Raw genomic sequence first — 13,263 nt, 5'->3', positions numbered from 1 at the left:
TGTAAACTCATCTAGGGTTTTGTCCGCACATAATATGTGCCAGTGCTTACACCTACTCCCCAATAAAACCTTTGATAGTCCATTATAGTCTGTTACCAAACGTACTTTGCTTGATGTGTAATTTTTCTGTGTCCTCTCCCTAAGAGTTTCTTGTCTATTCATGTTAGAGATCTTATTTTCTGCTGACTGTATGATCTGTACGTCATACCCTCTTGCAGCGAAACTTGCATTCATGTCCTTAATGCACGTCTGAAAATCTGTGTAATGACAGCACTTATATCTTGCACGTACCATCTCCCGCTATGGTTTTGCCCTGATCTGATGGATGGGATGTGCGCTAGAGACATGTAAAATGTAGCTACATTATGTTGGTTTGTAAAATAGCCTGCTGTGTATTTGGTTATCCTGTATAAATAATTACACATCTAGAAACACAATACTCTCCCTGCTGTGTTAATGTGTGTATCTAATGTTCAGATCATTTGTGTTCAGGTAGTCACAGAATTGTTGGAGTTTTTCGGTTGTTCAAGTCCAGATCATAAGGCAGTCATCTATACAGCGACCCCAGTACATGATAGAGTTGCTCCGTTCTGTTCCCCGGGGGCCTCAGACCCACTCTTCCTCAAGCCACCCCATAAAGAGGCTAGCATAAGAAGGAGAAAATCTGGAGTACATGGCTACACCTTGTATCTGTTAGTACCAGTCTTTGTTAAAGAAAGACACATTGTTATTCAAAATCAATTCAGTCAGTGCCAATAGCATCTCACTGTATTCCCACTGATTGGGTGGTTTAGTACTTAAAGTCCGTCTTAGTGCTCTTGTCGCTATATCAGGGTTATATGACATCCAATGTCACTATTACCATACCGTGTTAACACACTACATCCGTGAGAAGGCTAATTTTATGTTTGATATCTTTAATAAATAATGGAAGGTTAGACACTAAAGGCTGTAGGAAAATGTCCACATATTGTGACAGTCTCTCAGTGGGACCCCCGATGCAGGAGACAATAGGTCTCAGTGGTGGGAAAGGCAAATCCTTATGTACTATAGGGAGGGTATATAGACACGGGTACCTCGGGTGACCAAGCCCTAAATACATGTATTCCTCCTTGTTTAACACTTGTCATAGATTGGGGGTGCTATTTGGGACACCCAAAACAAGAAACAAGAAATTATGAATATATTAATATGCAAATAACCATGGGTTCCTACCAGCAACTAGGACATTACAAAATAGGCACTATAACACAGGTGTTATATCATTTGTTTAAGCTAAACACCACAACCAGTATTTTATTTCTATTATATTTTTAGCCTGAGGAAGTCGTGGGGTACACCTCATCAAAACAAAACATGTGTTGGATCTAAAGCTAAGAAGAAGAGAGAAAATATAGAAGACAGGAAAAGAACAAATGCTGTTTTTCTAATTGCTTTCATAATATGATTTACAGTTTGGCATTTGCTTGGGGAATTAATGTAATTTTATTTTTTGGGGTTGAGTCGGTTGTAAAGTTGCTGTAGTTATTTGCGATTTTGCTGTGGAAGAAGTTGGATAGGTTGTGCCAGAGTTGCTGGGTGGCAGCAATGTTGGTGACAGTAGCTGAGGGTGAGTTGTAATCCTTTACAATTGAAAAGATCTCCTTGCTGCTGTTGGAGCTTCCTTTGATGCGGTGCACTACTGCTTTTTTCTTAGTGTCTCTTATTTGCTGGTCATAGTGTCTGAATGCAGCCGTGTAGAAAGTTCTGTTGGTGATGTCGTAGCTGGCCCTGTTTACTTTCTAGCTGTTTACAGTGTTGTTTGGTGTCTTGGAGGTCTTCTGTATACTACCAGATGGCCTGCGTGTATAATCTACTATGCTTGTAGGGTTAGATGAGCGCGAGCGAGTCTGCTCAGTTCTTGTTCCAGTTGTTCAAGTTGTTGATGTCGTTGTTGAGGTTGTATGTGGGGCAAGGTTGATCTGGGCTGGGGGCTCTCAGCCAGTCTGCTTCTGTAAGTTTGCCCTAGCTGTGGCTTGGAAAGTTGAACTTGGTAGGGGTGATGACTTAATGTGTGTTGATTTCGAAGTGGATGATGGAGTGGTTGGTCCATAAGAATGGTGTGGTGGAGTTGTATTTGATGTTGTCACTTGTGGTGAAGATGGGGTCCTGTGTATGCCATGCAGTGTGTCTTGCTTCTGGGATGAGCTAGGTGAGTCCAATGGTGCTCTAGTTTTCGAGGAGTGCTGTGGAGCAGGCATCGTTTTGCTCTTCCAGGTGAAAGTTGAGATCACCGAGGAGAATGTAGGCTCTGGAGACGAAAGAGAGCAGAGCAATAATGTTGCAAGCGTTCTATTCTGGGTGAAATTTTCTGAGATGTGCAGCTTGAATTGCAGGTGTTGAATGAATAGGGTGGCGTTCTCTGTGGATGGTGTGCATTTGATAGATTCCTTGTAGATGTGTCATTCACATTTTGCTTCCGCCCACTACAGCATACAGCAGGGGGTCAGCCCATTGAATAACTTCACCTTGAGTGACTGCATTTTGCTTTTTCAATGTGGAGCATTTTCACACAGAAACTAGTTTTCTTCTTTGCCAATATTTTTGTTTTTAATTTATTACTTTGATGGTACCTTTATGTCGAGAGCCTGATGTGACAACAGGATACTTTATACCAGTTATGAGCACAGGTCACATGCCATACTTTTATGAATTCATATCTCCTGCTGATGCTTTTGCAAATTCCTTTTGAGAAATTCTGTTATTTATCTGACTTTCTCAGATAAAAAAATTACACTCCAAGAGGAATTTCATAACAGATTGTGTCCATTTGAAACGCATCTGCATTATGTTGTCAAAAACTTCAATATTATACTAGTGAACTCATAAGCAGACGATTCTTCAGAATGCCTTTTTTTAATCTAAATTTCAGTAATGATTCTTTATTAAACATTGCCCAGGAAGAAAATCAGCCTTTATCATGTTTAATTTGCAGCGTTTGTAACAATTCATTGAATTGCTTATTTTCTTTCTTTTTTCTTTCTTCCTTCATTCTAGCATTCTTCCTTTCTCTCCTCTTCTCTTTCTTTCCTTTTTTCTTGCATTTCTTCTTTCATTTCTTTCTTTCATTATTTCATTCCTTCTTTTGTTTTTCTTTCAATCTTCCATTCGACCTCTCTTTTTGAATTTTTTCTTTCATTCCTTCTTTCTTGGCTTCTTCCTTGCTTTCTTTTTTCTTTAATTCTTTCAGTATTTATTTTCTTCTTTCCTGATTTCTTTTTTCTTTCACACCTTCTTTCTTTGGTCTTTTATTCTTTCTTGCTGCCTTTTTTCTTTTACTCTTCATTCCACCCTTCTTTATTGTGTTTCATTTTCCTTTCATTCCTGCTTATCTTCTTTCTACGTTTCTTTCAATCTTTCATTAATTCTTTCCTTCTTTTTTTCTTTCATTCCTCCTTTCCCTCGTTGTTGGTTAACCTACTCTTTTGTCTTCCTTCTGCTCTTTTTTTCCTGCTTTCAATTGGTTGTTGCTTTTTTATGCTTTCATTTTTTAATTTCAGTACTTCTTTCCCTCTTTATTGCTTTCACTCCTTCTTTACTTTGTTCTTGCTTTCATTTATTCTGTCCTTCGTTCTTGCTTTCCATCTTTCTTTTCTTCCTCCCCTTTCCATTCTGCTCTCTTGCCTTATTTTTTTCTTTCCTTCTTCCTTGATTTATTTTCTATCCTTTTCTTTCTTTCTTTCTCTCACACTTTCTTTCTTTTGTTTTTCTTTCTTTTCCTTCCTTCTTGCCTCCATTCTTTCCTTTTTTCTTGCCTTTCTTTTTTCTTCCCGTCTTTCCTTATTACTTTCCTCCTTTCTCTATCTTTCTTTCTTTCTTTCTTTCTCAAAGGTGAGAGGCTTGCTGCCATTGACATAAAGGTTACCTTTTTAGGTGTGTGTTAGCCTAGACCTTTTGATTCCACTTAAATGTATTTCTGACATAGTTACTAATAGGAATGTTCAGCCACGCTTCATCCATTTGTCTGTGGTTGTGTCATTAACATCTTTCTCCAACTTCTCACGGCTCTTCAGCCATTGACTGACTTCACTATGCATTCACTTTCACAAAGAGCACATCCACACACAAAGTACTTCACTTTAGTGCCAGGGAGTACAATGGTAATGTGTGCTTTTGAGATCAAATTTGTGTTTGCCTTTGCTGAATATTGGTATTTGTATTGACAAATGTCTTGCAGGTTCCCTAGCAATAAAGTCTTGCAAAAGCCACAAAGCAATACAAGAATTGCCAAAAGGCTAGCGGATGACGCCAGACCTATTGGCTTTGCCAATGCTAGTTACACATGCAGGCATGCCCCCTACGTCCTCAAAGTCCATTAGGCAGCTTCAAAAACGCGTTTGTTTCAGCACTGATAGAATGATGTTTAAAGTTAATTAATTAGAATGTGATATCATCAAAATCGTGCATATGCTGCATCATATTTTAATGGTCTGTTGAAAGGAAATATGTACTGTTGAGTATTCAAAATGGGGCCATAGTTCTGTTCGTAGGTCAAAAGGGTCTATTCTAGGCTGTAAAATTAGCCATTAACGATGGCCTTTGTGTATCAGTTTGAGTGCACCTAACTGCTGTGAAAGGATATTGTGCTATGTTGATATCATCAAATCAATCTATGCATCCCGTATTCAATACGTTAGAAATATAGCAATTCAAAGGCAAATGTTTTAGAGCCCAGTTGCATTTTGCATTCATGAAACTGAAAATTAAACTGCTGTTTGATCTCCATGGCTGTTCTTTGGCTTTCCCTTTGACCTCTTTTCTGTATTCACAAACATGTATGTCCACCAATTTGTATTTTCCATTAATCCAGTCTCGATATTAACACATTGGAAAGAAAAGAAAGAGAGCAGGAGAACTCATTTTTTAAACAATTGATGGAGCAACTTATATTTATTTATGTTCACCTAGATTTACTCTTCATTTTCAGGTTTTCTTTGTGTTTTTGGAGTCTGATTGCAGTTTAGTTGAGAATATTAATTCACTCCTTTCTATTACTCCTTAATTCCCCGTTTTCAGTTTTGTGTAGTATTACAATTGAATTGTTGACATATTTTACACCTTCATAAAACCACCGCTGCCTGTCCCTCACCAGATATGTTTATGCACTCCTGAATAAAAAAATTGCACGCACAGTTTAAGAACAAATGACTTCATAGAACTGCTAGTAAACTATTCATCCGTTCACTGGCTCAGGAGAGCGCTGTGACCCCCCACATCCCCTTTCCAGGAAACATCATCATAAACAGAGAAGACGTCCCCTTCGGGCAATGCGAAGTCACTGACCCTATTTGTCCCACTGTGAGGGAGTCTAGAGGTGGCTCTATCTTGTGACCAACCCCCACATAAAGAATCAATGAAAAAGTAAAAAGTGTTGAAAATTAATTCTGAATTTTCGTTTGAAACTATTTGAAAATAAGCTTCCTTCACATCCTCACAGAAAGTATTTGTACCAGTATTATTTGGTGTGGTTTGCCAAGTAAGAAGTAAATATACAGACACATTTTTGCTTTCATTGACTCAGACAGCCTTTGAGGAAACTGAAGATATATATGTGAGGGCATTGGTACAGTGTGAAATGAGAAGATTAGTCAGGCTGAAATGAGCTAATGAGACAGACTGGGGAGGTGTGGTTAGGGAAGGGGGTGGAAATTAATTGGAATCATTACCTAGCCTTCTTGAATTTTAAGGTTGCTTTTGATGTTGTGAATTGCTACAATCTATTTTCCACCCTAGAGGAATCGGGTGCAAAATCAAGACCTTTTTGAGATTGCCCACATACTTCATACTAATTATTGTGCAAGAATGTGTCATGATGCCGGAGGCAAATACACTGAAGAATTCTCTGTGGTTCAAAGTGTATGTCATGGCTGCATTTTGGCCCCAAACACTTTTGTCAATAACCAGCACCAGCCAGCAGTGTCAAAAAGCTAATGTTTGCCTAATTAAACTCTGTGCTGTGACTTTTCGGATAAAATGAACAGGACACAGATTTTCATGCAAGAAATGAGAATAGCCTATTTGGATTAACTAATGATTTACTTCTCTTATCAGAAACAACTTTCTATTAAACTCCACAACAGTAAATAACTGGTTATGGAAACTAGAAGATTGATCAGTACCGAGGGTTGGGTAAATTGATCATATAGAAACCTGTTTTCATTTGGCTGAATGACAGGATGGAATCATGAAAAGTACTTTTCATTTAGACCCCTTATGGCCTGTGATGAGCTTCTTCAATGATCCCCTTTAAAGTTGAGCCAATGATGCCATATTCTGCTGTATTGAATTCGCCTTTTCAAATACCCAATGGATGAGCTATAGGGATTAGTCCAATAAGACCTGCTATTCGTGAAAGTACAAGTTTGATGCCATGGCTGTTTAAAATAGAGCGAGTTTTTAAAACCTAAATTTGAAGAAGCTTTCAGAAAACCCTCATATGTTAAATAAGAAGATTTATTGGCATGTATGACCTAACGCTGTGAGCAGCAGTACCTAGGTTCCTAATTACTTTAATGTTATTCAACATTTGCAATTACATATTGCGTTTCATGCATATTTAATCAGAGATTCGGATGGGGAGGTTCTGCATGGGATGACATGGGAAAACTTGGCCATCGCCTAAACGGCTGTATGGTAAACTCATATGTTTGTTTGTCAGCAAGAGATGATAGAAACATTTACTCGCTGTCATTTTTCCTGTACTACCTACAAAATGTTAGGGAGAATTTGCTAACACGATTTCTAAACAAGTCAACATTGTCTCTGTTAATCAGGGTCTGTGGTGATGTTCAGTGGTGAAACATAAAATAATGGGACCCTTGAGCTGCCAGTATTTCACAGATATTCATTGACCTTTGACTGAAATTGGACCACCATGAAAGGTTGGGGGGCCTGGAGAGCCCCCAAAATCGCAGGGGTTGCAGAGGCCTGTGCTACACCTCTAGTTATGCTGTCCCACGCACATTTCTGTAGTTCAATACTTAATGCTCAGTCGCTCCTTGGCATGGAGCCTCTGACTGTGACCCTAAAAACTAGTGATCGCTAAATGTTGTAGAACTTATATTACATACTATCACCAGTGGATCATTGGAGTTGTAGTGCAGATGTAGTTAGTGCAAACTGTTTTTGCATATAGTCAACATTGATTCACTCATGGAAAAGTGTTAGCCTTCGGTAAATATTTCCTTTTGGACGTTTAGAAGATCAATTGTTGGTTATGTTAAGATACTTTTAAATTTGATTGTCTATCTATTGTAGACAGTAAAGTAGTGTAATTATTTTTTTTAACCTTGATATTTCATACATTATTTAGAGTTTTTGCATCGCCTTTTTTACATTTGCGGGTTTACTGTGTTATTTTTTATAAACAAGCATGAAACAAGAGGGAGTTGCAATGGCCTAACATGAGATAACGAGTCTAACCTAATGGAGGAATACAGCAGGCTGTAGTGAAGAAAAGAGATGGGCTCTAAAGTGGCAATTTAGAAGTCTTAGGATGTAAGGGAGACCACATTTTGAAAATTGGCAAGGATGAAATGAGGGGCTATGGCCACATTTAAGCAGTATTTTCAAAAGACCTCACTCCCACGTTTGGCAATTGGTGAACAAGCTGAACCGCTTAACTACCGGCATTTTTTACCTAGTCGACTGACCCATCCTAAAGGTAAAGCTGATCGTACATTTAAGTAGGATCTTCACTCTTGCGGGTTTTCGTAGCTGAGAGTTTGTGCTTCTCATTAATCAATGTTCATTAACATGCTACAGACTTGAGTTTTCATAAAATTACTTATTAACAAAACAGTCTGTGTGTCTTGCTGAGCTCTGCCATGTCAACCAATTGGAAAAGGACACCTATTCTGCTACATGGCATCTATAGTGTCTCGGCCTACCTGCATTAAAGATGCAGGACTGGTTAGTATGCTGCTGTTATGAGTCCACAAAGAACATCCAAGCTAGAGCAGGTACCTATGGAGAAGGAAACATGGGGTGTAAGGAAGATATATGGTGAGGCCTGAGAGGAATATGTAAGGGATCATGGTGAAGTGCTTGTGGTGGGGCTGGGGACTGAGGAGTCAACATGAGGGACAGGTGGATTATCATTAAAATAATGTGAAACATAAATGTGTGGGGAGAAATGGGATCATAAGAGAATTATGGGAGGCAGAGAGTGAAAAATAAATCAGGACTGAGGGAGCAGTGAGTTGGTTGGTGCAGAGACACGAGTGGTCCAAGGTGGAGAAAAGAGCAGCTATGACTGAGGGTGGTCTCTAAGTGGACTTGACAGAAAGCAACAAACAAATAAGGAATGTGTCTTACAAAATCCGATTTTGATTTCTAATTAATCTATACTTTTCATGTGACCAACAATGTATTCTACAGCTTTAAAAAGTAAAGCAAATGTAACGCTTTCCTCATCTTTACTGGTTGAGCCAATCAAGAAATCTCCATGCCCATCATCAATTATTATTTACATTGACCTGCAAACAAATCTGTTTAATATCAAAGGGAGGGAAATTGCCCATAAAGCAATTACATTGATTACTTCATTGTGAGGTAAGGGCTTATCTTTCAAACAGGTAGAACTGCATTTGTTCAGAAACAATTACAACAAAATCCAGACTGCATAGGGACTCTCGTAAAATGAAAAGCACTCTTTTAATATAATACACTAATTTGTTATTTAAATATTTATTTACATTATTTTATTTGATATAATATTAAAATGAACCTCCCCATGTTAACAGCATTACAGCTACACTCCACGTCATGCCTGACCTGTAAAATTCTCTCCTAGTTCACATCAATAGGCCTACAATTTTAACTTCCAGATCCCCCACCTCCTTCTAACATGGCTGATAGCTCAGGCTTCTTTATCTTTACAGGAGATTCAGAGTCAAGGCAAAGGACACCAACACACATTGGAAAAGCCCAAACACCTGGCCTTAGTAAGCAGGAACAATGGTTATTAATATACTATTTTTTTTATTGTAAGCGAATGTCACCGAAAGAAAAAACAAGAAAATATGCCACTGCCTAAGTTAGGCAGTCATGTGGTTGCAGTAAAAAATTCAAAGAATTAAAATTACCAATGCATTTCATTTTAATAGAAAGTATGTGTGTTTCCTAGAAGGCAGGTGTACTTAGAATAGATGCAGAAATCCTTTTTAAGTTTAATGTACCTCAAAGGAAATATGATATTTACTAGCACACACAAAATATACTATTGGCTCTGAATTACAGTAACCTGAAGACATAGTTTAAAACACAAGAATGCCTAAAAACTAAAGTATATTAGGTGAGCTTTGTGGGTGGATTGCATATGCGGTCAGGCAAATAGCTGTCCCTCACAGCACAAAATAGCCACCGACTTAAGTGGTCTGAACCTTTGCTCCATTTGCTGTGGTGGGTGGAAGCAAACTGTGAATGGCAGTTGAGCAGGCCAGAGGACTGACCCAAAGCCTCTCGATGTATGTATAGATGTCTATATTTATCAACTTTTTTGATTACATGAGTGTGGGGGGACGGCAAAAGCCGTCTATAGGTCTGATTAAAAAACTCTGGTGTGCTGTGCTTTCAAGATCTTGCTTCAAAACCCCAATTGCTAGTCAATGCAACACCTATATAGGTAACCCATGGCACAGTAGTGCTAACTGGGTAGCACTGACAAAGAAATCACAATGGAGGAACCTAAACCTATGTATTCTGTCGATCAAACGGCATCTTCTCTTAGATAATTATAGATGTGCTTTTGAAAAACTACAATGGACTTTGATTAATTTACCCTAATACTACCCACCTGGAAAACAATACTCCAATTGGGTTCAAAATACAAAGCCGATCCAGACTCACTTGAAAAGTCCCATGGCGAATGTAAAACATTAAGTGCAAAAAGCGACGGGCCCTAAAACTAAATGTATATGAATGAAAGCTTTGAACTAAAAAATGCAAAGGTGTTTCCATAGGTGCACCCTAGTATCTATTGTTTCTGATGTGTACAACTGCAGCATCTAAGGTGACGAGCATGGGTTCCTTACTTGCACCATAGTGCAAGGGTGCCTGCGTTGGCGCAAGGCATCCAATTGTGAGGCAGTGCAGGGGAAAACTCAGGGATACATCATATTGTTGTAAATATGACGCATCCCTTTGCTTCGGAAGTAACGCCTCGCGGCGCAGCCAAGTGGCTTGCAGCACTGCACTGTGTTACTTCCTTGTAAATATGGCCCTTTAAGTACTGGTGTGTTCATAGATAATGTGATTCTCCAGCGTAAGCTGTTTTATGAACTTTACAAAGCACAGTGTGATTTCACTTTACTAATTAACCACTAATACTTTATGGGTTCCAGAGTAACGTGCTACTTGCCGAAAAAGCGCTTCAACACCCCATTATGGATAGCAAACACTATATAAATGAGAACCTTTTACCCTCTTCTATCCCTCCGCTATCCTTCTCAATACAAATAACTGAATAACATATCCACCATTAAAATTACTTGCATATTTCACTATACTAATTCACCACTAATCCTTTATGGGTACCAGAGTAGCGTACTACTCGCCAAGAAAGCGCTTCAACAACCCATCAGAGGTAGCAAGTGCTTTGTAAATTCAAACCTTTTTTCCCTTTTCTATCCCTCCCCTATCCTTCTCAACCAAATAACTGACTAACATATCCCCCAATCAAATTACTTTCATTTTTCACTATACTAATTCAGCACTAATCCTTTATGGGATCCGAGTAGTGTGCTACTGGAAAAGCACTTTGATGCCTCGTCAGGAGTACTAAGCGCCATATAAATGCAATTTACAATACAATAGAATATAATAAGTGTCGTAGTGATATAATCAGTGTGTTCAATTGATTCATTTCAAATTGTTGCCACCAATCCATGGTCTAATGTTGATGCAAACCAATGAATAAGGGAGCTTCCCAAAATTCAAGTATTCACTAATGATGTTGATTCACCACAATCCCAGGGGAAGCGGACATGGTATCATGCACCTCTTGATCACCCATCGCTTCACAGTGTGGTACCACTGCCCTTCAGCATCCTTTTTTGCTGCTTTTTGGGCAGTGGGAAGAGCAATGAGACCAAATGACTGAAAGAAATGATGGTTAAAAGAATCCAGTTTACTTTCTGTGCCTGCAGCTGCCTTCATGAACCCAAAGCTCTGGGGTAACAAGGGCAGTATCATTAGTACCAACACTAATTAATGTTCATGGTATTTACTTTCACCCATACATATAAAAGGTTGTGATGAATACTGGACATGAGAACACGGATGCGCAGTCCAATGGTGATGTTGGTAGGAGACACCCCTGTATGTATCCCTCTCTTTTACCCACATCCTGTGCCCAGAAATGCACGAGGACAGGAGTCCCCATAGATGCATCCTGGATGGAGAAATGTTTACCCTGCGTGCAACGGATGACTCAAAAGGGCTCCGCGACACATCTATTCGCCTACTGCCAAAATGGAAGCAACTACATTGACGTGGCCAAATGAAAGGATGCCATATTCACAGGTGTTTCAACTTTAAAAGTTAAATATACTCCCTAAAATGCAAAATGTTTCCTTTCTCACAAATAGTTCACTAGAATTAATGATAAAAGTTGGCCATCGCGCTGTATTTTGAGGAAAAAGATGAACACAGCCTTCATGAAGGTGCCATTGAAACATTGTGCAAAGCACTATATGACGGGTAAAAGAACCCATATTACCAACGTTTTTCATTTTCTTCTAATCTTGCTCCTAAATTCTAAGGACAAAGACAATATTGCGGGTTGATTGCTATGCATCTGTTTATATTTCGAAGGTAGCCTTGTTCTAGAAGCACTAAAATCAGAATGAATTAAATTCCTGGTACATATTGTTTGGCTCTACGTTGATATGACGTCTAGTTGGAAAATGCTTTAAATGCACGCAGATTAGGTTCATTATTTGGACCATCTTTGCACCGCAGAATGAAGTACAGACGAGACTGCTCCAAACCTCTCCCAACTATACACCCTGGTTACTAGCTTTATGAACTTTTCCAAAGAAGGTTGCTGGTCAACCTGCCAATCTGGCAGATAACTAACTCTCTGTTCGGTGACTAGTATTCTCTGATATTTCACCTACAGAACGAGTACAAAAGATGTGCATTCCAAGACCACATAGTTTTTGATGCCAGAAATTGATTGTCAGAATATCGCCTGACAAAAATGTCATATCCCAAATACTGTTTACAAAATATCACCACATTGGAGTTAATCATGGAAAAGCTACATCCAAAGGGAGATATGTATGTCAGGCGATAGTTCTATTTGAGACATTCTGACATATAACCACAAGATTAGCTCTCTCCACAAAGGAGGATGTGGCATAGCAGCTAAAGCAGTCTACCTCGGAGCTGGGGAACCTCGAGTCTCGGCAGGGAAGCTCAACATCCTGTGACTTTGGGCAAATCACTTATTATCCACCTTACCCAAAAATAATAATGTGGCTGTCTGTGACTTAACTGGTGCTCATGTAAAGCGCTCTGATACCTTCGGGTCTAGTTCACGCTATATAAAACTAAAAACACGTAGATCAATTTTTCGGAGGCACAAATTTGTTTTCTAAAAAAACAAAAAAATTCTTCTCTCAGTCTGCAGTTCTGATTTGTTGTAGTTCTTAACTTAAAACCACTCACCTTCCAAGACTATGGGCGTTGTTGGGCTGCGCCAGCCTTTCTCGTGGGCACCCTGAGGGCGCGTGCCTACCACTATAGTAGTGTTAGTACTGAAAAGCGAAAAGAGGAATGTTAGTAAGGTACGGTACCTGTCGACACGACATTGGTGGGGTGGTTGGAAGCCGGCAGGTACTCCACCGTGCTGGGGTGCATCCGCAGAGGCAGAGCGGAGGGGGGGTCAGAGTTCAGGGAGACGAAAGGGTCGGTAGTAACGAAAGCCTGGAAACTCATCCCCTTGGAAGGAAGGAAGAAGGAAGGAAAGGTAAAGCGCGGCCCTAGACTCTGCCCACGGTGAGTTGGGAATGATTGATGGCTTCGCAGGAGGATCGCTCGGCCCTTTTCACTTGCATATAAACATCATGGGACTGACTGCAGGGCTCGCGCAGGTCGTGTGCAGGTATTTATACTGCTCGGAAATCCCATGATCCATGTTAATGTGCCTTTCCCAGGAGTATTGCTGTGTCAACACAGCGCCCACTCCCTTCCACCCAAGCACAATCCCCGTCCAATCTG

General features: G+C 39.6%; 1 protein-coding gene across 1 annotated transcript in view; it reads right to left on the bottom strand.

Annotated features, from left to right (window-relative positions):
• The window catches only part of POU1F1 (POU class 1 homeobox 1), a 91,805-nt gene extending 78,824 nt beyond the window's left edge, over positions 1 to 12,981 (bottom strand). The window contains exon 1 of the mRNA XM_078656196.1: positions 12,840 to 12,981. Within this exon, the coding sequence (XP_078512322.1) occupies positions 12,840 to 12,981 (142 nt within the window). The remainder of the gene's footprint in view (positions 1 to 12,839) is intronic.
• Positions 12,982 to 13,263: the final 282 nt, after the last annotated feature.

Source organism: Lissotriton helveticus, chromosome 8 (genome assembly GCF_964261635.1).
Source record: "Lissotriton helveticus chromosome 8, aLisHel1.1, whole genome shotgun sequence".
Classification (NCBI taxonomy): Eukaryota; Metazoa; Chordata; class Amphibia; order Caudata; family Salamandridae; genus Lissotriton; species Lissotriton helveticus.
This window is presented reverse-complemented; position numbering and strand designations above follow the sequence as displayed.